The sequence below is a fragment of the Mirounga angustirostris genome, unplaced genomic scaffold (genome assembly GCF_029215605.1).
Source record: "Mirounga angustirostris isolate CCGP_5_RB_7025 unplaced genomic scaffold, mMirAng1.0.hap1 SCAF_12, whole genome shotgun sequence".
Lineage (NCBI taxonomy): Eukaryota > Metazoa > Chordata > Mammalia > Carnivora > Phocidae > Mirounga > Mirounga angustirostris.
Genome location: NW_026991720.1, coordinates 61,618,609 through 61,645,910, shown reverse-complemented (window position 1 = coordinate 61,645,910; position 27,302 = coordinate 61,618,609). Strand labels below are relative to the sequence as shown.

The 27,302-nt window shown below is 36.5% G+C and overlaps 1 protein-coding gene across 1 annotated transcript; it reads left to right on the top strand.

Moving 5' to 3' along the window:
- Positions 1–6,002: 6,002 nt before the first annotated feature.
- Positions 6,003–27,085, top strand: TMEM106B (transmembrane protein 106B). Its single transcript, XM_045864627.3, has 8 exons — positions 6,003–6,291; positions 9,225–9,446; positions 12,651–12,714; positions 19,883–20,042; positions 24,136–24,276; positions 24,533–24,582; positions 25,544–25,597; positions 26,530–27,085. The coding sequence occupies exons 2-8, from the start codon at positions 9,227–9,229 to the stop codon at positions 26,666–26,668; spliced, it is 828 nt and encodes a 275-aa protein (XP_045720583.1). The 5' UTR covers positions 6,003–6,291; positions 9,225–9,226; the 3' UTR covers positions 26,669–27,085.
- The last annotated feature ends 217 nt before the right edge of the window (positions 27,086–27,302 follow it).

Genomic DNA, 27,302 nt, shown 5'->3' with positions numbered 1-27,302 from the left:
TAAAATGATATAGCCACTCTGGAAAATAGACTGGTAGTTTCTTAAAATTTTAAACATAAATCTGTCATAGACGTTCTACTCCTAGGTATACACTCCAAAGAAATGTAAGCAACATGTCTTAGAAAGATATACATGAATGTTCATAGCAGCTTTGCTTAGAGAGAAAGTTGAAAGTAACCCAAATATCCATCAATAAGTGAACAAATTGTGGTACCTCCTTATAAGGGAATACTTAGTAACAGAATGGGAGGGACTATGGTACTTGCAACAAGTTGGGTAAATCTCAAAATAAGTAGACTGAATGAAAAAATCTAGAAAAAGAAGAGTATATAATATTTGATTCCATTAATGTAAAATTCTAGAAGATGCAAGCTAATCTATAATGACAGAAAGTTTATCAGTGGAAGAATAACAAGATGGAATTACAAAGGACACAAGGAAATTTTTGTGGGTGTGAATATATCCATTATTTTGATTATGGTTATGGTTTCACAAGTACATGCATATGTTCAAGTTCTCAGGTTGTACACTTTAAACATGTACATGGGGCGCCTGGGTGGCTCAGTCGTTAAGCGCCTGCCTTCGGCTCAGGTCATGATCCCAGGGTGCTGGGATCGAGCCCCGCATTGGGCTCCCTGCTCAGCGGGAAGCCTGCTTCTCTCTCTCCCACTCCCCCTGCTTGTGTTCCCTTTCTCGCTGTGTCTCTCTCTCTGTCAAATAAATAAATAAAATCTTTAAAAATAAATAAATAAATAAATATGTACAGTTAATAGTATGCAAATTAAACCCCAATAAAACTTTAAAGAAATAAAAAATAAATTAAAAATCTCCTACACATTCCTCACCTTCTCCAGGGAATCTTCATCAATCTTTTTGGTGGTACTTGGGATAGCATTTTTCTATCATTCATATATTTATCATATTTCATTGTTTCATTGATTTACCTCACTAGATTTTAAGCAATACAGAAGGAAAGGCATTATTTTGGGGATTGATTTCTTAGAGATAAAACAGGTCTTTTCAGAAAACACACATTGTTTCAGTTCAAAGCAGAACACTGGCTTAAATGGACATTGTCCTGTACTGATGCCCAATGCCCTCTTCTATATACTAATATTTGTTACTCTATTAAAGTCATCATTATTAATTACTAGTGTTTGAAATTTGAAGACTAACCTGGAGATCAACAGAATTGAACATATGAAATTTCACACTGATGTTTAAGAACTTGGAAAAGTTGAAATTAGAATCTTAAACACACCTCTTGTAGTTATGCCAGATTCTGTATGCCTCCTCTGATTAAATCTAAAACTAACTTGGTCATCCTATGCATTTCTGTGGTTCATGAAAATTCCCAAAAATCTTTGTTAGGGGTCCCTAGTTGGAAAATATAACAAATAATAAAGTTAATAGGCTAAGTTCTACCAAACTGTCATAATTTAGGAGTCATGGTGTGGAGGAGCTTTAGAAACCTGTGTTTTTAGAAAGAGAAAACAAGCACAATGAAAATTAAAGGAAAGTTTGGGGTTAGCACAAAAATCTCAAAAGATATTAAGATAAAATGTAAGTGATATTTTCTCTCTAAAACTAAAGCTTTTTAGCTCTTTGTCATCAAAAAATCCTAGGAACTCTACTGGTGTTTTGTGTTATTGTATGGAACTGTGTTGTCTAAAAGAATATGTCCTAGCCACATGTGGCTATTAAGAAGTTGAAATGTGGTTACCCCAAACTGAAATCAGGAAAATTTCCGACTTCATATGAAAAACAGAATATAAAATATCTCATTATCTTTATTACACATGTTGAAATAATAATTTCTTGGACATATTCGGTTATTGCAATTAATCCTGCCTATTTCTTTTTATTTTTTCTAACAGGGCTACTAGAAAATTTAAAATTACCTATATGGCTTGCATTTGTTGCTCAATTATATTTTTGTAGGACAGCACAGTATAGAGAATAAACAATTTCACCCAGTGCTTGATCTGATAATTGGCATCTCAGAGGAAGAATTTCCATATATATATTAGTCTTTTTAAGTTCTAGTCATTCTATTTTGGATAGAGAATCAAAAGAAGAAAGGATTCTAAAATTTCGATAACAACATCACTGCATTCTAAAAGAGTTGGAAGGATACTGCTGTGTTTGTGAACAAATATTAAGGGGAGGTTTTTTATAAAAAAGAAGTCTCTAGGCTAGTCTCATAAGAGAGAGGTAGAGATAAAGGTAGCACCAAACTGGTCTGTATAAGAGAAATTCTCCATTTTCATCTGCAGCAGCTTGAGAAAAAGGGATTCTGGGCCTCAGAACTTATAGAAAAGCATTTGAGAAAAAGCTCAGTGGAGAGTCAGAGTGGGCCCCTGGGGAAGAGATGGAAGATTGGTCACAGGAAGTGGGAGGGGATCACTACAACATGACTCTCCGTATAAAACGAACTTTGAACTTTAAGAAAAATCAGTGTCTGATACTGTTTTAAATTGTTTCCTTCTTTGTGCTTAAATCCCTTTTTAATTTCTACAAGTCTTTGGTAATCTGTTGCACATACAGCTTTCTGTTCATTGATTTGTAGTATGATGGAAAGGAACCATGTTTAAACATTTGGGAAAGGGATAGAGAGAGAACAAAGAAGCATCCAGAAGCAGTGATTAGATAGCACTAAGTTATCAAGATTGAGCCAGGAGCAAAGCACATAAAATAATGACAGCCAATTATCAACAGAGTTGTAAGTCCTTCTTCTCAGAAATATTTAGAAAAATTAGGGAATGCACTCCCTTGAAGAAGAGGTGTAATGGAACTAACATGAGTTCTCTCCTTGGTGAGTAGAGACTACACCAGGAGGAGTTGTCACACAAAGGAAACTTTTTTTACAGCAGCTAAGGAGATCACTGTGAATAACTTCCAAAGCCGTGACTCCCTGAGTGGGGTAAGAGGGTTTGTTTTATTTAGGGTGAGGATGAATATTCAGAAATAGGAGCTTTGTCATCAGAAGGTAAGGTGGGTATAACATTGCACAGTCATTCTTAGAAAAATGGCTTATACACACAAACCTATGTTATGTTAACATAATGTGGAGACTTTAATATAATGAAGCAGAGGTAACTGTTGGATAAGAAGGGGCTATGGGCCTTTCCAAGAGCAGTTATAAACTGGATGGTGTCTTGGGTTCCTTTTCTCAGGTAAGGAATGCAGGGCCTGACTTACTTTTGAAAGAGCACAGGAAGTTTTGGGGAGTTTTACCACTATTTTATTATCTCTGATATGGTTAGGCTATATCCTGGCTTGTTAGAGATGTTAGTTTTTGCATTCTGTTTCCTTAAAATCATTAACTACTGTAATTCTGACACCTTTTGGAAAGTTCTGTAAGAAGTGTATTAGGGCAAGTAGGCCGGTAAGATCACATAAAATAGGTGGGGGCCTAAAATGACTTCTCTTTCCGAGGACCCCTACATCTTTCTCCTCTTTCTACTTACAGAAAGTTCAGGTTATTTCATTTACCTATTACTGTAAAGGGTGGCTCTAGAAGACTGGAGAATTAGGTGTTGCAGGACTTTCTCTTCGGTGCCCATGGTTCTTGGTCACACCACTTCAAGGAATGAAAAGGTAGATCAGAGTGGTGGGTAGCAAAGCAAGGTTTATTGAGCGATAGCAAAGTGATAGTACAAAGCTCCCAAAGAGGGAGGAGACCTGAGAGGGTTGCAACCAGAGTTTCTGAGTCTAGGGGTTTTTATGGGCTTGTTAGTGGGTCCTTTTAATCTGATTAACCCTCCCTGTGCCTGTCATCCAATCAAGTTTTTGTCATCTGTCAATCACATGGGAAAGGGTGGAGGGCTCCTACCAGGGTGGTGTAAAATCCTTTTAAGGGTGGTTTCCTCCTAGGGTAGGAGGGCCCCTTGTCCTTGCCTACCCGCCTTCCAACTATCCTTCATCATAGGGAGTCAACGTGGAATCTCTGCTCAGGTATTTTCAGTTTCTCATCTTCTTCCAATTCCTACTTCAGATTTAATATGCAATGAGAAAATAACAACTGTATTTAACTACAGGCCCTAACTAGATTTTTAAAAACATTTTGAGGTCAGGGAATACTAGATATGGAAGTGATGAGTTCTATATAGGAGCTCCCTTTAAGACCTAGAACTTTAAATGTGTAATTTCATTTTTATTCCTTCATTCTTACATGAAATTCACTGTATTATATTAGAGGATTACTTACATGGTTAGGGCATTTGTATCATTTACAATGACAATCCATAAACACCAAATCTACTTGGACATCTTTCCACCATTCCTCACCTTGGTGGCCACTGAAGCAACTCTGAAGAACCCCTATAGCCAGAATCATGGGTGTCCCATTTCATAAATGAAAATTAAAACCCATTCCTTTATTTGTTAAAATAATGATAGTACTTTTTGGACAGAGGAAATTTTTAAAACTGTAAAAAGAGAATGAATCTGTTCAGAGTTTTCTGAAAAGAAATGTGGGGTCACCTAGTACTGCTATAGGATTGAATCCTGCCTCTGTATCTCTGATTCCTAATTGTCACTTCCCAAAGCCACTTTTGAAAACAAGGAGAAATAATGGCTAGCAGGTATAACACCATTTTTGTACTGCTTTAGGTCTAAATATAGCCATCTTTATCTAATTGGGTTTTATAACCCATTTTCTTGCCACATTAGTCCTTAATTATTCTACAGCCAGGATTTTTACTCTGGTCTTAAAGGACAGACTTAAAGAAAAATCTGTGAACCCTCTTGAAAATGTATACAAAATACTGTTGTGCATCTCTGTTTTCCACTGGGGGGGGGTCCCCAAGATTCTGATTTGTTGCAGCCAAGCTATTTATTTTGAAAATTCAAACGTTAGTGGAAGATGCCATCCCCTCCCCTCTTCCCCCACCTTTGGAAGATTTGGCTAAACGAGGGGCTGAAAATTATTTCATCAACGTCCCAATATGGACATTTAGGTTAAATGAACACACTTCATACAAAAATATTTTTAGCGTTCTCATTAGCTTTAGGATAAATTCCGAAGGGCGAGATTGCTGGGCTAAAGGATGAGAAAATTAAAATATTTAATACATTTTTTTAGGTTTATTTATTTTTAGTAATCTCTACACCCAAGGTGGCACTGGAACTCAGGACCCCGAGATCAAGAGTCCCACGCTGCTCCAAGCCAACCAGGTGTGCCAAAAATTTTGCCTAATTGTCAGAAAGTTATGAGATTACAGTTTCGCCAACATTGTGTGAGAAGGCTTATTATCTCACATGTGGATATAACTAACTTGTGTATTATGTTGACTTGTATTTCTTACTTTTACATATCTTCATATTGCACCAGCCAAACACACCGATCCCGCCAGAAGGGAAATAAAATACTGTTACTTTCTTCCTTGGTTATATGTATACTGTGACTGTGATTGTAACAATAGCTAACATTCACTAAACTTTAAATTCTCTGCAGGAATTTGAGATGGAATTTCATACTGCTGTAACCTCTGAATTAGGGGACAGGCCTGGGTGGAGGATGGTGACCCACGTGCAAAAACAAGTAAAACCAAACCAAAACAAAACCCCCAAACAGGGCTCCCACCGCGCTTAGTTTCTTTCTACCAGGCAAGAGCTTCTAAATTTTAAATAATGTGACTTTTCGGCTGCCAAACGCGCAACTACCAACCAGTTTATCCTACACCCAGCGTCGTGAGTGTGAGCGACAACTCTTAAAAGCGTGAACTAGAAGGCTGCTCAGCTGAGGGTTGAGGCAGAGAGGGTTTTTTTTTTTTCCCCTTTGCAAAAGGAAAAGACCTGATAGGAGAGGGGGAAAAAAAGGTGGTACCATTATTTTTAAATTTTCCAAGGCTAGGGCGGCCGACTTTTACCTTTAAGTCTTGGGGGACCAAGGTAACAAAATCTGGAGGGTGCACAAACACAGCCCCTGCGCTTCCGGTCTTCAGCAAAGCAGAGAAAGGACGCATGCGTAGTGCACGCTCCTGGGTCCTACACCTCCTACGAAAACGTTCTGCGCAGGTGCGGATGCAGGTTGCAGCAGCGCCTGGCCTCAGCTGATGCCGTCGTTCTGCCGCCCTTCCCCCCACCTCCGAATCCGCGGCCCCAGGCGCTTGTAGGCCTGCAGCTCCAGCCCCAGCGATCGGGACTGCAGACCCCGTGACCCTGTCCTCCGGCCTGTGCGCGCCGGAGCCCCTCGGGACTGCGCAGCGCCCCGCGTGTCGGTGAGCGACCCCAGCCGCGCAGCCCCTCGGTTCCTTTTTCGGAGTGGAACTGAACGGTGGCGCCCTGGTAAGAGCCGAGAGGGACGGGGAGGTAGAGGAGGAGAGGCCGCAGGGGAGCCGGGCCGGCCCGGGGACCGAGGAGACGCTCAGGGTTGGGTGATGGCGGTGTTCTGTCACCTCATACGGGTCCCAGCCTCCTGGCTAGGGGGCTCCAGGCTTTGGCCCAAGCCCGGAGCATAGGGTTGATTCCAGGCCCCCACACCTTCTGTGGCCAGCTGGCCCCTGGTTTTGCTGTTCCTGAGTTTTCTTGCACGGTTGCCTTGATCTTAACCTTTAAACTTTCCCGAGTAGGCTGTGTGCCTACTGAGTTTTGTTTATGTAGCTTCTGAAAAGTGCCGGCTTCCTTCGTTATCACAGAAGATAATGACCCATTTAAATTGGATGAAGTGCTGTACTTTTTTTTAAATCTCTCCTTGCTGTCTTAGATCCATGTTGGGTTTTCAGTAAGAGATTGTGATAAAAACATTGAATACAGGGAAGAGAAGGGGGCGTAGCACTTCTTCATAAACAAACCAGCGAGTCTCCAGGAATAAAAGTGGCTAAATATTTCTTCACTGTGAGGAAAATCCAGTAGGGAGGGTAGGATACGAAGTGCCTGACAAAGTCTGGCGCTTGTCATTTAGCCTTGCTGAAACAAACACCTGCAAGAGGCCGACTCATCAAGACAACTGTTAGATACGGATAGAAAACAGGCCCAGACTGAGAGCAACTTGATCTTGACCCTGCCTTCTGTGCCTCCCCTCACCCGCCACCAAAGCATTCTAGTGGAATGCACTTTACACTCTACACTCCTGTGTTAACTGAGATCCCAGAAGGGATGCTTCTGTGGCCACACTACTGAGGCCCCCAGTCCCTGTTCAACTGATATTCCTCATAGGTCAGTGTGTGGGGACAGTGATGTTAATTCACCCCTGAACCACCTGTGACTGGCAAACGTTGGTTTGGCTTGGATTTAATGTCATTAGACAAACCAAGAGAAGATAATGCATTTGTGGAAGTGACAGAATCATTTGTTTTTAAACTCACGTGGACAGTGTTGTATGTAGATTTTTTTAATAGTAAAATTGTGAAAATAAGCATCTTCATCATTCTACACTTTTATATTTGTCTACTAGTTGTATAATTTTTTTTATCCTGCTGTATACACTATGTTTGATGATCCCAACACTTGGATGGCATGCCAGTATTAAAAAATCAACTTTTCTTCATACTAGAGTATGAGTTGAATTATTGTCAGTTTTCCTTACAAATCACTGAGAATTTTTTTTTTTAATTTTTTGAAGATTTCATTTATTAAAACAAATAGCATGAATGCACAAGCAGGGGGAGCAGGAGGCTCCCCGCAGAGCAAGGAGCCTGATGTCAGACTTGATCCCGGGACCCTGGGATCATGACCTATGTCAAAGGCAGACGCTTAACCAACTGAGCCACCCAGGCGTCCCTCAATGAGAATTTTTAAAAGAAATGCTTATCTCTTTGTATGAATGTCTATAATAATCCATTTTTAGGAACTGATAAAAAAAGATATATGGTCAAATTTAGGAAGAGAAGAAATGTTATTTTTAAATTCTGCTTTCCCTCTTTATTAATTTTCCCACAGACTATCAGCAGATTGGATTATATGACTTTTAAGTTCCTTTTCATCCTTAAAATTTATGTCTCAGCTGCAGTGCTATTTCATTCCCCACCTGCAGAGGTTATTTTGGTATAGGTATGGTATATGTGTAGGTACTACTACTACTTGTTCTTACTTGGTTTTAAATTTATATTCAATATAAATTTAAATTTTACCCATGTTATTTTTGATACTATCGTACTAGAATTTTTAAATGTTATAAATTTTACTGCTTTGTATTGGTGAATTATATTAAATATCTTGGAATATTAATTTCATAATTTTAACTCCGCCAACTGTTGAATGAAAAAAAATGTGCAGGATTTGGTTTTTGAGTTGCTTTTGTTGTAAATGTTTAAATGTTAAGGCTAGAAATGTAGGGGAGAATGAGAAGGATTGTGGATTTTATCACAAAGGGGCATGAATTTTAACAGGCTGAAACATACTACTATGAACTTGTAACCAGGGCTTAGGGGTCCAAGGGAACCTGGCTCCAGGAGTCAGAAACAGACCAGGTTCAGCCACTCACCACTGACAAAATCCAAAAGCAGAGAGAGGAGTGGTGGTGAAACAAGAAAGGAATTTACTTCAGTGAGGCCAACATGGAGAAGACAGGGAACTGAGGTCTCAAAAATACTGTCTCTGAAGTGTGGAAAATACTTATGAGTTTATATAAGGAAAATGTGGCACAAAGGTGGATGGGTACGTGCAAGTGCGCGGTAAAGGTCAGATCCATCATTGTCTTGGCTTCAGTCCTGTTGGTCCCTTATTGCCTCGTTCTCTTCCTTTCACAGGATGCTTTGCCCTCAGGGTCTTTTGCCTGAGTTAAGAGATAAGCTGGAAAGTAGAATTCAGTTAGAAAGTACAGACTGAGGTCTAACTGGAGGTAGTTGAAGTCTTCTTTCAAACTTACCTGGTGGTACATATAATCAGTGATCATAATCTGCCTAAACCAACTTTAGCCTTTAGCACTAATTGGTTTAAATATAGAATAAAACAAAAAAGAAGATTCTAAGAAAAGTGAAGCCCACTTTATTTTCAGAGAACCCTAAGAAAGTGTAGACTTCTGTCATATTTTAATGTTTGAAAGTCCATTCTCATCACAAGTCTGATACATCATTTTATAATATTTTGTTAGAAAAACACTTTGGACCCTTGGCTCCCTTTTTTCAGACATTACTTTGATTAAATATAATTCTAATCAAAAAGTAATTTGAATATTCCCTTGAAGTTTGCTCTATATATTAGATTGGTATAAAAATCCCATAATGTTCTTGAGTATACTTTTTTCCTTAAGTTTACCTAAGATTTTTCTTTTTCTTTAGACATGGGAAAGTCTTTTTCTCATTTGCCTTTGCATTCAAATAAAGAAGATGCTTATGATGGAGTCACATCAACTGAAAACATGAGGAATGGACTGGTTAATAATGAAGTCCATAATGAAGATGGAAGAGGTGGAGATGTCTCTCAGTTTCCATATGTGGAATTTACAGGAAGAGATAGTGTCACTTGTCCCACTTGTCAAGGAACAGGAAGAATTCCTAGGGGTATGTGTTACTGTGTTTTTCCCTTAAGAGTAATTCCAGGCATTCACACAAATAATACAAAACCCATAGATCTAAGCACAACCTTCTGTGTTTTAAAAGTCTTTTAGAATTAAAGTTAAAACTATGTATCAGTTATCTTCAGTTAAAGAGACACAAAGAAGTAAATATAAATTAAAAAAAAAAAATGTTAATATTCCTAGAGCAGTAATGAAAACCACCAGTCTACCTCTAGTATTTTCTTTCCCACCTGCAGTAGCAGATATGCACAGTATCTTGACTGAAATTTTTTAGACCTATGGCATCAAGAGAGGTCATAATCACATGTTTGTCATTGGGAACAATTTAAGTAATTTGGTGACCTAATATTTTTAATTCACTATCTAAAGAATAGTAAGAAGCTAGTCATTAGTTAATTTTTTTTTTTTTTTTAAGATTTTTATTTATTTATTTGGCAGAGAGAGAGAGCACAAGCAGGGGGAATGTCAGGCAGAGGCAGAGGGAGAGGCAGGCTCTCCGCAGAGCAGGGGGAGCCCGATGTGGGACTCGATCCCAGGACTCTGGGATCATGAGCTGAGCCGAAGGCAGTCGCTCACCAACTGAGCCACCCAGGCGCCCGCCCTCATTAGTTAATTCTTAAAAGGAACTACATGAAGAGGGATTGTAAATGAAGGTGGACCATAGGGGGAAAAATCAGTTTGTGGCATATCATAGGGAAATTTAGAAGGGAATAATCTTAATGTGCTGTTTGTAGGCTGGACAAACTTCAGAAGTGGAAACAATAGAAATAATAAAAATACTTTGTGCTATTCTCATTTTCTGCTTAGTTGCAGTTGTAGATAACCCGGGGGAAACCTTGAGGGAAGGACAAAGTGACAATAGAAGATAATACCAGTTTATACCAGTTTCTAAGAAATGCCTTGGTTTGGGGAAGTTAATCTATGAGTTGGCCTTTGAATGTGATGGTTTTATCTTTTCAGGGATTCGCAGCTGTTAGAGAATGAAAGGATTTTTGTAAGTGAAGGGATTAGTGCCTCAGGCTCAGAGGAGGAAAAAAAGGACTATTTTAGCAATCTGGATATGTTTTTGAGATATAGCCAATAGGCTTTTCTTGGGAGCCTAGAAGTGGATTGTGGTTAGTAGGAAATAACGGTGACTCCGAAGGTATTTTTGTCTGAATAGCTGGAAGAACGGAGTAGCACTTTATTAGGATGGAGAAAAGAAGGCTTGACTGTGTATGTCCAGGGAGAGATCAGGAGCTCTATTTTAGAGAGATAAGTCTTGGGATGCATATTTGGCATCTAAGTGGAAATGTTTAATAGGTAGTTACAATAAGTGTCTGGAATTGAAGTGCAAGCTCTCAGCTGGAGTCATCAGAATATAGGTGGTACTTAAGCTGAGTTGGATGAGAGCACCAAGCTTATCAGTGTGAATAAAAAAAAACCCAACACCCTAGTGTTGAACCCTGGGGTACTGTGACATTTCAAAGTCAGTGATGGGAGAAAGATTTAGCAAAGACAATGAAAAAACAGCTAGAGTAGAAGGAGGAAATTCTAGTTTCTGGTGTCCTGGAAATAAATGTAGAAAGTGTACCAAGTAGGAGAGAGTAAGGACCTGTTAGATGCTACCGACAGATCAGGTAATGTAAGGACTGAGAACTGACCATTGGGTTTGGTGATGTACATGGAGACCACTGGAGACCTTTAGAAGAACAACTTGGCAGGTTGCATAAGCATGTATAGCATGTACAGAGTGGGATCAAGAGGGCATAGGATGAGTGAAGTTATATAGTGAGAAAATAGGTTTTTTGAGGAGTTTTAACTATATATATAAGGAAGACGAAAGATGGTAGGTGGAGGGGGCTGTGAGGTCAGGAAAGGGATTTTTTTTTTTAAGATGGAGTGAATAATATGTATGCTGATGAGAATAATCCATAGAGAAAAAACAACAGATAATGTAGGAGATGGGGGAATTATTAGATGTAGGGCACAAGTGCAGGGGGCTGTTCTTACAGAGGAGCATCTGCAGTTTTATGCTTTGTAATAGGAAAGTAGAGTATATGGACACAGAAACAGATAGGTGGGTGGATGTGGTAGTGGGAGCTTATGGAAATTCTTTTGTTTGCCACATGAGCTAAGAGTGAGGACAGGGAAGGAGCTATTGGAGATTTGAAGTGAGAGGTGAAGTTATAAAATTATGATTTTAGAGACTTAGATTGAGTGTGTGAACTAGGGAATATTGTATGATGGTTGACATCATTAAAGGCCACTTGAGTTTAGTAATCTAAACGAGGCCAGTGAGCATAGTTGCATGTTTTTCTGTATCCACATTTAGCTGTATGGATATCAGCGTAGTAGCTAAAAGGTTGCTTTTAAGCAGGATTGTAGTTTAGTCAAATGAATACCACCAAACAAGACAGGATACATGTACATACAGAGAGAGACATATATACATAACAGATTTACTTGTGGGTGGGGGGAGGTAGTGTAAATGAGGGGAGAGTTTTAGAAGGGGCAGGGAGGAATAATGGAAGCATTATAGGAAGCTTTAAAAGAGAATTTGACTATAGTGCTTTAAGAGTTAATACAAAAAACCAAGTTCTGATAAGATTGAAAAATTGGTTTATTAAAGATCTATTTATCCATTAAACTTATGGATATAGCCCAACCCAAGAAATAAAGGATGGATTTTAAATTGACTTACTACAGATGGTGTGTGGCCTGAGTGAGTTGTGGAAGCCTCATTTTGTATGGGCTCTTGAAGCGTGAGACTTGTTATGTGTTGATTTTGGTTTTCAAGGAGTATAGTGTAGAGGATTTCAGGACACAAAGGTAGCAATATTTCTTCTGCTCTTTCCCAGATAACCAAGTTAGAATCTAAACAGAAAATATGCAGTTGAAAGAAGTCTTGGTAAATTCAGATCCTCTGAACACTGAGACTTTTTAGATCTTTTTCAGTAAAGAGATTACTCTTTCTCATTCTTTGTATTATTTGTATTCATAGGTAGACATCAAGCTATGAAAAATACATTATTTGTTTTGGAACTCAGCGTCTACTAGATAATTTTTGAAGATTTTGAGCAGTTTACCAGAGGAATGAGATGAGAGCCAGATGGTATTCTGGTCCTTCTAAACCAGACTTTGATAGAAAGCCACTATATTTTAAGTGATTATGTTAATAAAATTCTAAACCTGTTTTTACTTTTAGGGCAAGAAAACCAGCTGGTGGCATTGATTCCATATAGTGATCAGAGATTAAGGCCAAGAAGGACGTAAGTGATGATAAGAAAAATAGCAAATTTTTTTGGTATTTTTTTGCTTTTCAGATTACATATAATCACTCTAGTAAACTCTATTAAAATGATAAAAGTTATCAGGTTGTTAAATTATGCCATCAAAGCTTCATGTCATTTAAAAAAAGAAAAAGGATTTCTGATTGGGGTAAGGTCTTCAAAGCAGCATAGTACCTGAATTTTCTCAAATCTATTTACTAAAACAGACAAACCTAGAATAGCAGTAGGAAACAGAGAAGCATTTTCATCAAAAATGGGTGTTAAGCTTCTCCTACTCACCCCAGAATAAAAATGGAGCAAGGATCAAAACATGGTAGCAGCTGTGTGGATTTGTGAAGGGAAACAAAAAGAATTGCTTAAGGTCCTGAGAGCCCTGATACACAAATCAAATGCTCTGCTACCCCAAAAGAAGAGGATCCCACTCAGAGCACTTTCAGCAAATATTTCTGGATAACCTGTCAAAATGGAAGGCCTCTTGGTGTGCTGTACCTTGGAGAGAGTGCAGAAAAGGTCACAGAGATCCACTACAGGGCCTTAAGATCAGAAGGAACCAGACCACCTTGATCCTTCAAAGACCTTAGGAATACTCACCAGAAACTCTTGTTGTAAAAGGACAGACATCTAAGGAAAAGCCTGCTGGAGATTGAATCCATTTTGTACAGGGAAAGAATAGGGAAAAGGGAAGAAAAGGTTCAAAAACTAGAGAGAGGATCTGAGAACTATAAAAGTATATATACATATAGGCCATCTTAAAAAAAAAGAAAACAATTTTGTATTACAAATAGAACGTGGAGTTTTGAGCAGTGAAGCTAGGAAGGCCACCCTGGCTTATCCTCATCACCTAAAATGCAAGCTTCTATTAAAAGTACAAAAACATTTCATTTAAACATGAGCAACAAAAAAGTATTGCAATGAAGCATCATACAAAGACAGTGGGAAAAAAAGTGAACTGAAAATGCTAATAGATCATAGAAGCATATCAGAAAAACATGAAAACTGTAACAATATTATAAATGTTCTAAAGAAATTAAAACTAGAAGCTATGAAAGAACTGCAGGAGTCAAATTGAAAAGCTCAGAAATGAGATGACTAAACAGCATGAGGACATGAAAAGAGACTATGAACTCCTGAATTAGAAAAAATTAGTATCAGAAATGAAGACAAGACTGGAAGAACAAGTACAAATAGATACCATGGAAAGTATGGCAAAGGAAATAGAAGTTACAAAGGAGGAAATGAAAACACACACACACAAATTAAGGAAAAGTAAGATAAACACAAGCAAAGAAAATTGAACACCCATGTAATTTTGAAGCCGCTGAAGAAAAATCACAGGAATCAAACTGAAAAAATATTAAACATTCAGTTCAAGAACACTTCCCTGAGGTAAAACAGGATAGAAACCTACATAATGAAAAGACATGCCATGATCTTAAAACATTCTACCCATCCTAGTGAAGTTACTGGACTTTGAAGGTAAAGAAGAAACAAAAAAAACAGGAAAACCCTTTGAAAAACCCCAGGCAGAAGGATCAATTAATTTATAAGGGACAAAATCAGATTGGCATGCTTCTTGACCACAGTGCTCCATACAAGTAACCAGTAGAACACCATATTTAAATATTCGTAGAAAGAAAAGGATTTGAAAAAGTCGATCTGACCCTTTATTAAATATGTAGTAGATGGTTATGAATATTCAAGAAATTAGGATGAAATTCTAGGATGAAAAAACTCTATAATGCTAGGATGAAAAAACTTTTTTTTTTAAATATTTTATTTATTTGACAGCGAGAGAGGGAACACAAGGAAAGCGGAAGAGGGAGAAGCAGGCTTCCCACTGGGCAGGAAGCCCGATGCGGGGCTCGATCCCAGGACCCTGGGATCATGACCTGAGCCGAAGGCAGACGCTTAACTGACTGAGCCACCCAGGCGCCCCTGAAAAAACTTTTCTACAGATAATTCAGAACCAGTGAGGACAGAAAAGATTAATTAATTTGACAAAGCCTAGATTAACTTTTACAAGATGAAAACAAGACCTTAATTGAGGCCAGAATATAAATGTCTGCACATTACTATTACAGATATTATGAACGACTAGTCCACAAGAAAGAAATACAGATGCCCTTTAAACATGTGAGAACATGTTCAGTCTTGCTCATAAGAGAAAAACAGATTAAAACAACATTGAAATACCATTTCTTATCTATCAGATTAGCCAGAACTCCAAATTTTGACAGTGAATTTGTTGGCAGTACTGTGTGAAACGAGCACACTCATATCTTGTTAGTGAAGAAGTATTTGGCGTTATCTAGAAAAATTACATATACATTTACCCTTTGGCTCAGGAATTCTACTTTGAAAATTTTTTTCCAAGGATAATTGTCAAATATAGTAAGTGGCTTTGTGTAAGTTATCCACTGTACCAGTGTCTGTAATTGCAAAGGACTAGAAATAATGTAAATGGCCAGTGATAAGGTTCTGGTAGACTAAGTTACACTACATCTATACAATGATAAAATGGAATGAGGAAGAACTCTTACTTTACTACAGTTGATATCCAGAGTACGTTTTTATCTGAAAACACACACATGCATACAGAGAAGGAGAGAGAAACAGTGGATTGATAAACCAAAGACTAATAAAATGATTACTCTCAGAGTTTGGGAGGGAACTTTGAAGAGGGAATAGGTAAGTAACTGAGATGTCTGTGTATATATATTTACATTGTTTGGGCTTCAGAAGTACATTTTTTTAAAATAGAACTTAAAAGATGAAATCAGAAGTAAAAAGAAAAAAAAGCAATTCCTGAAAGTTGAAACAAACTGAAACCAATGATTCTAATGATTCCAACTGTATATCCAGTTGGTGGCATAACCACAGATGAAAGAATCACTTTACATGACTTGAAAATATTTCATTTTGACTGTCAGTGTCTAGTAAGATGTGTTCTAAATAACAAAGACAACTACAACAAAAGTTTAAACTGCAGTCAATAGCTGCATTGTTAGGAGTAATATTAGTATGATTTTGAAACTTACATGAAAAGCAGATAAGTATATACTCATGCCATTAGGGAATAAGATTCTTAGCATAAAAACAAAGGGATAGAAGTACAAAATTGAATTTTATTCTTTACTTCCAACCAAGATGGAATCATCACAGGGACTAGATTTATTCTTCTAAAACAACTAAAAAACTGGACAGATAAACAATATTTTTAGATAGTGGACATCAGGCAGTACAGGACAGTGATATCTGAGAAAGGGAAAACAAATGAGGTAAGCCCTGTGATTGTACCACCGAATTGTCCAGGAAAAGATACCAGACCACAGCACAATGGAAAGAACCCAGGCAGAGTTTAGCAGTCCCCCTAAACTGAGGAGATATATGGTACTGGGAATCTAGGAGGCCAATCCAGAGTTAGTAGGGCAGACTACCAGAGGGTAGAGAGCTACACTGGGTACTCCTTGAGTATTTAGCTGAGTACTGATCAGTGTATATGTGTGAGGAAAGTACCTGAGGCTGAAGGAAGAACCTCGCAAAACAGAACAGAAGGAACAGTCCTCAGCCCACTTAAGGCCAGAGATAGTTTCTACCAATCACTGTGGAAAATCTCATAATTCATAGGGAATTGTGTGGAGAGTACTCAGATTACTTCCCAAGTAAGAGAATAAATTAGCCGTAGATTAAAAGCTGCAGTGCACATGCTTAACAAAACCTAAAAGCAAACCTCGAAAGGTTCCAAATTTTTTTCAAGAAACTCAACTGTATCGCAATACAAAGCTCAAGAATATATGTAGGAATACTAAAATATCCAGCACTCAACATGGTAAAATAATGTCTGGTATCCAGTTAAAAATTACCAAGCATGTAGGGGCACCTGGGTGGCTCAGATGGTTAAGTGTCTGCCTTTGGCTCAGGTCACTATCTTCAGGTCCTGGGATCGAGCCCCATATCAGGCCCGCAGCTCAGCGGAAGTCTCCTTCTCGCTATGCCTCTGCCTCTCCATCTGCTTGTGCTCAGTCAGTCTCTCTGAATAAAAAAAAAATTACCAAGCACGGAAAGACGATGAAAAAACACAGCCTATAATGAGGAGAAACATCACTTACAGAAACAGACCAATAAATGACATAGATGAAAGCATTAGACAAGGATAGTTAAAATAGTTATCTTAACTATATCCCATAATTTCAAGAAGGTAGAACTTAAGGATTAGACATGGAAGATATTTTAAAAAGATCCAAGTAGCATATTTAGAAATGAAAACTAAACATCTCAGATGAAAACTACATGGGATGAGATTAACAGCAGATTAGACACTTCAGAAGAAGAATGAATTTGAAGACATAGCAATAGTAAGTATCCAAAATGAAATACGAAGAGAAAAAAGATTGAAAAAAAAATGAACAGGCCATCAGTGATAACGTGGGACAAATTCAGGTGGCCTCTGTATACGTAATTGAAGGCCCTGAAAAAGAGGTGGGGGGCGGGAACAGAAATTATATTTTCCATATTTTACGAAATACTATGGACGGCACCTAGGTACTCAGTCACTGTTAGGGCCTGGGGATACAACTTTAACAAAGTTATCTTTGGTAAAAGGGAATTACAATTTTGTAGAGGAGACAGACAAGTAAGCAAGTGATTACAATCTCTCTCTCTCACCTTTAGAGGTATTTCCAGAGTGCTATGAGAGCAGAGTAGTATCTATCGGAATTATTTTATGGAATTAAGGGAGGTTCCAAAGAAGATGAAACATTAGCTGAATCTTAGAAAAGTAGAAAACAGAAAGTGGAGGTGGGCAGTTCAGACGGAGGGAATAGCATGAGCAAGGACAAGAGTAACAGACTGGCAGTCAGATGTATACCTAAAGTGAACAATGCTGTTGGAAGGTGGTAGAGATGAAGCTTGAAAAAATAATAAGGTCCAGATCTTGACACCGTTAATAAGCGAAGAAATCTGAAAACTATAGGAAGCCCTTTAAGAATTTTTGGGACTTTCAGATATGCAATGAAAAAACAAAGTTTTAGTAAAATTATAATACTTTACAAACAACTCTGATTATTTGTAAATTGGGGGAGTTGTGATAAGGTAGCTAGGAAATTATATTTACTGATTGTTTTTGTCTACATGCTTTAGTTGTATCATTCAATCCTCAAAACAAACCTGCAGATTTTAAAGTGGAGGAAAAAGTAAATTTTTTTTTTTTTAAGATTTTACTTATTTATTTTGATAGAGAGAGAGACAGCAAGAGAGGGAACACAAGCAGGGAGAGTAGGAGAGGGAGAAGCAGGCCTCCCACTGAGCAGGGAGCCCGATGTGGGGCTCGATCCCAGGACCCTGGGATCATGACCTGAGCCGAAGGCAGATGCTTAATGACTGAGCCACCCAGGTGCCCTGAGGAAAAAAGTAAATCGCCTAAAAGTGTTCTAAGCAGGAAATGGCAGAAGTAGAAATGTAACTTGACTCCAAATAAGCCACATAACCTTTATAAGTACTGTAGCTCCTGGAATTCGGTTACTGTCCCTAGAATCATAAAAATTATTACTGGTAAATTTTGTAATAGAGATCTATATTCAGTGAACTAGCCAATTTTTCAATTGATAGGAAATACTGTGTGAAATATTTCTTTATTATTCATAAAATGAATCTTACATATCGTAAGATTAGATATATTTGTTACGGCCGTAATCTTGGGGTACAGAGTAAATTTGGAACATTGATCATATACTAACAACTGGAGCTGATTTATAGTCCCTAAGCCCTAAATAGATCACGGTGGGCTCACTTAGCTGTTAAGTAATTAAAAATAAAAACACTAAAATAATAAAATCAACAAAATTCAGATTTTTTTAAATCATGATTTTGAACTCTTTTTTTTTTTTATACCTTTTTAGGGGTTTTGATATATGGTAGGTATATAAACATGTGCTTAAATATGTGACATGTAATCCGGTAGTGATCACCACCCTACTCAGGTTGGGAAGAAATCTAGTGAGTGAGTGGAACTTCTTTCTTTGTTCACTCAAGTCAACAGTATGGGCCTAGTAGTAGTGATGTAGTGAATCTTTGTTTTATTTTGTTTTTTAATAAACTGTTTTGTTCTCATTTCTTAGACCAAATACTCAAACATTTATGAAACAAAGATAAATATGAAACAAAGAGTCACTTGAAAATAGCGGTGTGGGGCATGCAAAGCTTATTATCTATTAAGGAATTTGGGAGTTGGTGGGGAAGAGAGAATGGAAGAAAGGATAAAATGAGAATTTTTTGAATGACTAGAGCATAAGGAAAAGATAAAGTAAGTGACATGCAAGACCTAGAAAGAAAGAAACAAACAGAGGTACTGTGGGCTTTGAGCTGAGAGTTATTTGTTGGAAAAACCAGGAAAATTGTATTTTGAAACCCTAATTTTGAGGGTAAACTTGTAGATAGAGGCAATTTTTATCTCTGGAGATTGGAAATAAGAGCAAGAGAAAGAAGAGATACATTTCAAGGGGAGTTAGAAGAGTAGCAAAGGCATGGAAAGTTTATTTTTTTCTTGTCTTATATCTGCATACTACCCCTTTCCTGATTTCAAAGAAAGTTTAACAACATCATCAAAGCAGAGTTGATTAATGTAAACACTGTTTTAAAAACTGAGTACATAGTACTTTGGGATGAGAGACTTAAAGTCTTGGTGAGACTTGATGAGGCATGTGGTTATGTCATTATGTTTTTAAGGGTTTCACAGGTTCTGATGAGCAGTTACTTTAGGGAATTATAAAATTGCAAAACCCACATGTGAAAATACTGCTTTAGTGAATTCAGAAGGGAGTCTTGAAATCCACATTTTTATAAAGTTCCCCAGCTTGGTTAATTCTCGTGTGCAGCCTGGTTTAAGAAACGCTGTAGTAAATGTTCTGCAATAACCCTGAAGTCCCAGACTCCAAAAAGGTACATACAGCTTTTAAGGAGAACATTTTAACATGTAATAGACCAGACCCAACCCTACTAAATACTTTTATAATGTAAAAGGTTGGTAAAATTATACATCTTTTCCTGCTAGCATATTGGGGAAAAATTCAAGTTGAAAATATCTTCTGTGAATGTTTCATTATGTAATTTTTGATGCACATGTATTTCAATACTCCATTTTTCTTTTCAGAAAGCTGTATGTGATGGCGTCTGTGTTTGTCTGTCTGCTCCTTTCTGGATTGGCTGTGTTTTTCCTTTTCCCTCGCTCTATTGACGTGAAATACATTGGCGTAAAATCTGCATACGTCAGTTATGATGTTCAAAAGCGTACAGTATATTTAAATATCACGGTAAGTACAAATTTACATTAAAAATATTTGATTCCATTCCTTTATGATACTAAGTACACCTTTGTCCCTTTGAGAGAACATTAAATGTGACCCTGGTCAGTTTGCTTTCTGTGTGTCTGCTATTGATCTTCTCTATCATTTCTGGTTCTGCTGATAATGGCCAATAATAAGTACTGGCATAAAAAAAAAAATTTACAGTCTGTTTACTTTCAACATTTGACTCCAACTAATTCGTAGCAAAGTGCTAAAATAGTTGATTCTGTAAATGTGATAGATGTACCATTTTCTTTTCCTTTTATTTGGTGAAATACAATTTTTTGCCATTTTAACAGGCTTCCTTTGTGGTGTTTAAGGTACAAGTGACTGTTTGATTTCTCTTATAAATTAGTATGTGGGAAAATATCTGCAGTATTTTCCTGGACAGTCCTTTTTAAAAGTATTCTACAGCCTTCCCACTCCTGAAAATAACAGACAAACCCTCGGAGAAGGCCTGCCTGTTTACATGTTAACCTTTGTTTGAAAAGAAGCATGGTTTGCACACCACTGAATTATTAAAAAGGAAAATATGTATTGGTCATGCCATTAGCAATTATGTATGGTTTCAGGCCTCAGGGTGCATCTGTGTGGCAGTGGTTTGTTTGGAAGAGTGATACTGGACTTCAGTTGGTTTTCCTTGCGGAGGTGGTTCATATGCTTGAGGTGAAAGTAGAGATAGAGAGCTAGTTGTAGTTCAGGGGAGAGGTTTGGAGGGACAGGGGTGTAGGGGAATGGTATGTTAAAGTGGAATTACTCATTAATTACAGGAAAAAAGGAACTCCCATGGGTCCATTTATTCTCATTGCTTACCACCATAAGTTGTTAATCTAAGGGCTTTATTTTTTTAAAACTATGGAAAAAACGTGCATAAAACAACACAATGCTAATTGTAAATCAATTTCATATGACTGGAGAATTGTTGAGTATTTTCTCACTTTAAGAGCCGTCTGGAATGAGGAATGTATTTTTCTTTTTGAATAGTGTTTAAAACAGTGGCCAGATTTTTTTTGACCAATCTCCAAAGCTTGTTTTAGTATCAAATATTATAAATGTATAATAAGTCATATGATGTTCCCTTTTAAATATCAGTTTATTTAGATGTAAATATCTTATTTTATTTTCAGTAATTACTCAGGAATTCCCATTTTTTGGGATACTAACACTTAGAAAGACTGAACAATAAATAAGAAACAGCATTATTATATAAGATAAATATTAAGTTTGACTGGATAACCGTGAGATAAGAGGTTGAGTTTTCGTTAGGTTCTCCTGTCAGTATTTTGAAAAATGGAATTATAAAATATTTCTTTTGTTTCTTAAATTGAGTAATATGCATTAGTACTAAGTACTCTGTTTTAGTAACATTTGTCTTTCTGTCTTTCTGCCTATGAATATATTAAATTAATCATATATTTGAAAAATACTGTATATATTTTTACTTCTACCTAGACCTATAACATATACATATATTTCCTGATAATGCGTGTATATACATTTGTATACACACATACATTCACAAATACAGTCAAATATTTTCATATGTATGTAAGGGATACACACGTGTGTAAGTGTATACACATGTACATTTTACCTTAAGTGAGATCTCATTACATTTTCCCATATTAAGTGCCCTCATGTAGTCTTTTATATGGCTGTATTACGATTTACTCAACCATTTCTTAATAGATGTTTAATTTTGCTATTACAAGTATTCAGAAAACATCTTTATACTTAAATTTTGTTTCCATTTCAGGTTATTTCTATAGGATAGATTCCTAAACAGAAACTTGCTAACTAAAGATCACAGATCATTTAAAGCCTTTGATAAAAAATCATCATTACTTAAAAGCTTATGATTGTGGGCTCTTGACTTACAAATTGAGTGGATTCTCACTGCTCTCAGCAACAAAATGTCTGTGATAGTACTAAAATTTGTCTTATTTTTTTTGTCTGTCTTAATGTTAATCTTTGTTATCTTTCTAATCCTCGGTACATCTTTTTCTAATTCTTACAAGTATGTTTTCAACCAGTTTTGCATCATTGATCTCTTTAATATTCTAATGAAAGCTATGGGCACTTCAGAGAAAGACACATACCAATGTTATTTTGCATGTACAAGAGATTCCCAGATTCTTCTGTCCCGTTCTTTGGCCTGTATTGGAAGGTCCACTGACTTCAAATTAACAATCCCTTTCCTATAGTATCTAGAAATTAAATTGACACGGGTATTAAGAGCTAAGTAGATGAAAATTTTCATGTATTTAGATAAAGGCTATTTTTACTACATTATGGAATTTAAAAAATTCTCTGTATAACTATAAATTAATGAATAAATGTGATCATAAAATCACTGATTGCTAGCATATTTTTTTTTTTTAAAGATTTTATTTATTTATTTGAGACAGAGAGCATGAGAGGGAGGAGGGTCAGAGGGAGAAGCAGACTCCCCGCCGAGCAGGGAACCCGATGCGGGACTCGATCCCGGGACTCCAGGATCATGACCTGAGCCGAAGGCAGTCGCTTAACCAACTGAGCCACCCAGACGCCCGCTAGCATATTTTTTTATCCTTTTTTACTGAGACGCTTTTCTCTCTTCTTTCCACTTACCCTATAGTTGCATTTTTCCATCTTTCTCCATATTCGTATTAATTTATAAGTTCACATATTTAACTTTTCTTAATATTTATTTTCAAAAGAATACTATTTTGTACATATTTTATGCATCTTGGTTTTCTCACTTGTTAATACCTTGTAGAAATCTCCTAATTTTCTGACTTAGAGTTAATCTGTTCTTTTTAATGGGCTGCATAATATCCCATGTAATGATTTAATACTGTTCAGTCATTATTTTTGTAGATGGACACTTGCTTTATTTTCAGTCTTTTTTTTGTTTTTGCCACTACTGTCATTAGCATCCCAATGTTATTTCTTTAGAATAAAATGCTCAAGTAGGATTGCGAGGTCACAGGATACACATTATTTGTATCTTAATGGATATTGCTAGAATCCTATCAGAATGGCCGGAAGGCTTCACGTGTTTTCCAGGAATGTAAAAATAGACCCTTTTGCTTATATCCCTGCCAGGAATAGAATTTGTTGCTTTCTACAAGTTTTACTAGTTTAATGAATATAAAGCAATATTCCTTTTGTACTAAAATCAACTTACCCCAACTACACATGAACTTGAGAATTTTTAAGTGTTTCTTGGTTATTTATATTTGTACTCTTTTGATTTGTTTACTCATTTGCTTTGCTCTTGTTTTGCTTTATTTTTTTTTCTTAAGACTATCTTTCTATTCAGTTTGTAAGGACTCTTGGTATAGATGGTAACCATTGCAATCTGCCTTACGAATATTTTAAGATTTATCATTTAGTTCCTATTGATTTTCTTTCATGATGACTGCTTCAGATGTTTTATTTATTATCTGTTATTTCTTGACTTAACATTTTTTTCTTCATTGGCCGTTTTCTAAAATAATTTGAGATAATCATTGTGAATTAGAATTGCAAAAGTTGCCGCAGCTATTAAGTATAGAAACGATGTAGCTCCATTTCTTTCCAACAGACTTGAATCTATCCCTTTCTTCTCCAAAGTGACCCAGTGGAAATCGCTACTTACACATAAGTTAAAATAACCAATTTCTTTGGTTATCTTTGTATTTAATAGAATAGGAAGTAGCTTACTTCACAGACATCTATATATTAACATTTAGCAAAAATTCAGATGAAATTTAAAAATTATTTTTATAGAACTTTTGCTAAGATAACAAATACATTTTCTAAAATTGATTTTTCTATATTCCTATAATGTACATTTTCTGGGCCTATTTTTTTAATTGTGTGTTATCAGCATATTACATACATAGTACTCCTCATAAAGCCAAATAATCAGTTCATTTAATGTCCTGTGTTATTTTTGGCAATACTTTTCTTCCTTCTAGTAACTGAATCATGGCCACAGCTGAAGTCTTTTTATTTTTTTGAAGTCATTTTTTAAAATTAATTTTGAATACGTATTTGTTATGCTTATACATTTTCTGTCTTCTTTCTTTTGCAGAACACACTAAATATAACAAACAATAACTATTATTCTGTTCAAGTTGAAAACATCACTGCACAAGTTCAGTTTTCAAAAACAGTTATCGGAAAGGCACGCTTAAACAACATAACCAATATTGGCCCCCTGGATATGAAACAAGTAAGCTTCCATCATGAAATACTTTGGAAGAGTTCATGAGTCTTAACTTTGTCTACTGTATTAACTTGAGGGAGGGGGAGGATTTCCTCAAAAACTTGACGTTTACATGTGTCCCTTCCATGTATAAGAGAAAGTCTTAGAATCAACCTTACAAAGGGAAAGATTTCTAAACTCTTTGAAATTGAGAAAGGTGTCTGAAATACTTGATGCTTTGATCGTTTTTCCAGTTGGCTTATTTTCATTTTTTGCCTTTCAGATTGATTATACAGTACCTACTATCATAGCAGAGGAAATGAGTTATATGTAGTAAGTTTTGATTTTTAATAATTTTTCTCATGAAATTATAAAATATGAAGAATAAAGCATATGGATATCTTTTGAAATACCTGCAATCTTAGCAGTCAAGAAACCACATTTGGAATACTTGTGTTCTCTCTCTGATCTTCTCTTTCTCTTATCCCCTGTCAACATACATCATACTTATGTACATTATGTGTATCTATATACTTAATATTTGCTTTTTACTTATTTATTTTTCAGATACACCATGTCACCTTTTATTTACTATGAGAACCATACTCTCATACATTTTAGTATGTGTTGACTTTTTAGTATAGGAAAACTAAAAGTGCTAGTAATTTATAATAACTCTGTTATTGGTTTGAAGTTCTGAAGCTTTTCAGTTGGGTCTGATTATTGACTCGTTAAGTTAAAAAAAAAGGATACATTTTTATCATCATTTGATATCAGGCTAACGTAGAATTTCTGAGTAACTAACAGACTTTACTAAAATTTCAAAAGGTGAATAAAAAGTAACAATAATTTGTAGCCTGTGTTAAACAACTCTACAACTGCTATAGAGCACGTCTGTTTCTAGAATAAAAAGTCATGAAAATATTTATTACTATTTGAGCTATAGAAAATGTTCAGTCAATAAATGCTTACTTATATCTTCTTTTTTAGATTTATTTATTTATTTTAGGAAGAGAGCGCATGCACAAGCTGGGGTGGGGGAAGAGGGAGAGGGAGACAAGCAGACTCCCCCCTGAGCAGGGAGCCTGAGTCTGGGCTCCATCTCAGGACCCTGAGATAATGACCTGAGCCGAAATCAAATCAGATGCTTAACCAACTGAGCCACCTAGGTGCCCCACTTTATATCTTCTTTATAGAATCTCTATTAGCTGTAACATGGGAGGAATCATAATTAAATGATTTTAAATTTATAATATAGCTTGCATTTATTCACATTGTTTTTTCTTTTTAACAGTGATTTCTGTACACTGATATCCATCAAAGTGCATAACATAGTACTCATGATGCAGTAAGTATCGATCTTTTTTTAAGATATTTCTTTGTTAAACTTTAGATTTATAACATTGGCTTATAGCATACACAGCACCTTTACAGATACCAGTTCAATTGGTTTTAAGCCCTACAAAAGTGCTATGAGATAAGTAAATTCCATTCCACTTTATGAATGAGGAAATGGGGAGCTCAGAGAAGCAGTGAAGGATGGCTACTCAGCAGTGAATCTGGATCTTACAAGAATGCTGGAAAGTGGAAGGGGTTGGACTAGAGAGGAGAACAGAGCTCAGCATCCAGTTTTCTGCTGCCTGTGGTAAAAAATCCTCAAAAGTAATGAGAAGTACTGTTACTGGTTTGAAAGTTTGGTGTTATTCAAAGTCATTAAAACATTGTAGGGGGGCCCCTGGGTGATAGGTTTGGTATTTGAGCCATTGGCTGACATGTGAATAACCCTTTTCCTATGATAGAACTATTGATTTTTTTTTTAAGATTTTACTTATTTATTTTAGAGTGAGAGAGTGAGAGAGCCAGGAGGTAGAAAGAATCTGAAGCAGACTCCGTGATGAGCACAGAGCCAGATAGAGGGCTCAATCCCACGACCCTGAGGTCATAACCTGAGCCAAAACCAAGAGTTGGACGCTCAACCGACTGAGCCACCCAGCTGCCCCTATATAATTATTTTTAAAAGTAAAATGAACTTACATATTTTTGTCTAATGATAAGTGTTCTGGAAACATTATATTTGTCTTATATAATTATTTGAGTAGGGCTTGCTAAACCAGTCCCTAAGAGGCCCATGTCCACAATATTAAGTTATCATTAATCAGTCTCTCTCAGGAGAAAATTTGATATATAAAAGTATTCTCACTTTAGAAAACTTTTTTATATTTAACTGTTGAATGTTTCTCCCCATTTGAGTTTTAATGTTGTTGTTGTTTTCTTTTTTAGAGTTACTGTGACAACAACATACTTTGGGCACTCTGAACAGATATCCCAGGAGAGGTACCAATATGTTGATTGTGGAAGGAACACAACTTACCAGTTGGGGCAGTCTGAGTATCTAAATGTACTTCAGCCACAACAGTAAAAACTAAAACAGATGCCACTGGAGAAGAAGAAATCCCTATTAAAATTTTCCTGAACTCTGAAGGATGAGGTACTTACTTCCTGATAGGAAATCTTAAATTGAACAAACCTAAAGTTTACACTTCCATTTTAGGGGTACAGTTAAAAAGTATGTGGACTTGTACATTATTGCAACACTCTACTCTGTGTTCATGATATCTGTACCAGGATCTTTTACTTGAATCTAAATTTGCCGATTGATTTCCTTCTCCCCCTCTCCCCAGAGGGGGACATTGAGACTTCCATGTTGGACAGTAAGTAATTATTTACAATTCACAGCTTCAGTCACTACTGGAAACAATTTTGATGATGAACAGAATTTGAGAAACTTTATTTCTGAATGTTTTTATAGAATATTACTGAGAGCCTATTATATTCATGACTTTTAAAAAATAACCTTTTTTCTGTTTTATAAATTCCCATTGCTACATAGTAGTATTTCAAGATATTTTAGCTTTTAGCTAAAACATTTGTAGTTTTTCATTTGTTGAAATTCTAGTCATTTGCATGTTTTTGTCAGTCTTATTTCAAGCTAATGCTTGCATAACACTAGAAACCAAAATAATCTGCAAAATTCTGTACCTAAAATTTTTTAA

Coding starts and splice junctions, on each gene's coding strand:
- TMEM106B (XM_045864627.3), top strand. CDS start 9,227: ATGGGAAAGTCTTTTTCTCATTTGCCTTTGCATTCAAATAAAGAAGAT. Junction 12,715..19,882: donor AGATTAAGGCCAAGAAGGAC/GTAAGTGATGAT, acceptor TTTTCTTTTCAG/AAAGCTGTATGTGATGGCGT. Junction 25,598..26,529: donor AACATAGTACTCATGATGCA/GTAAGTATCGAT, acceptor TTTCTTTTTTAG/AGTTACTGTGACAACAACAT.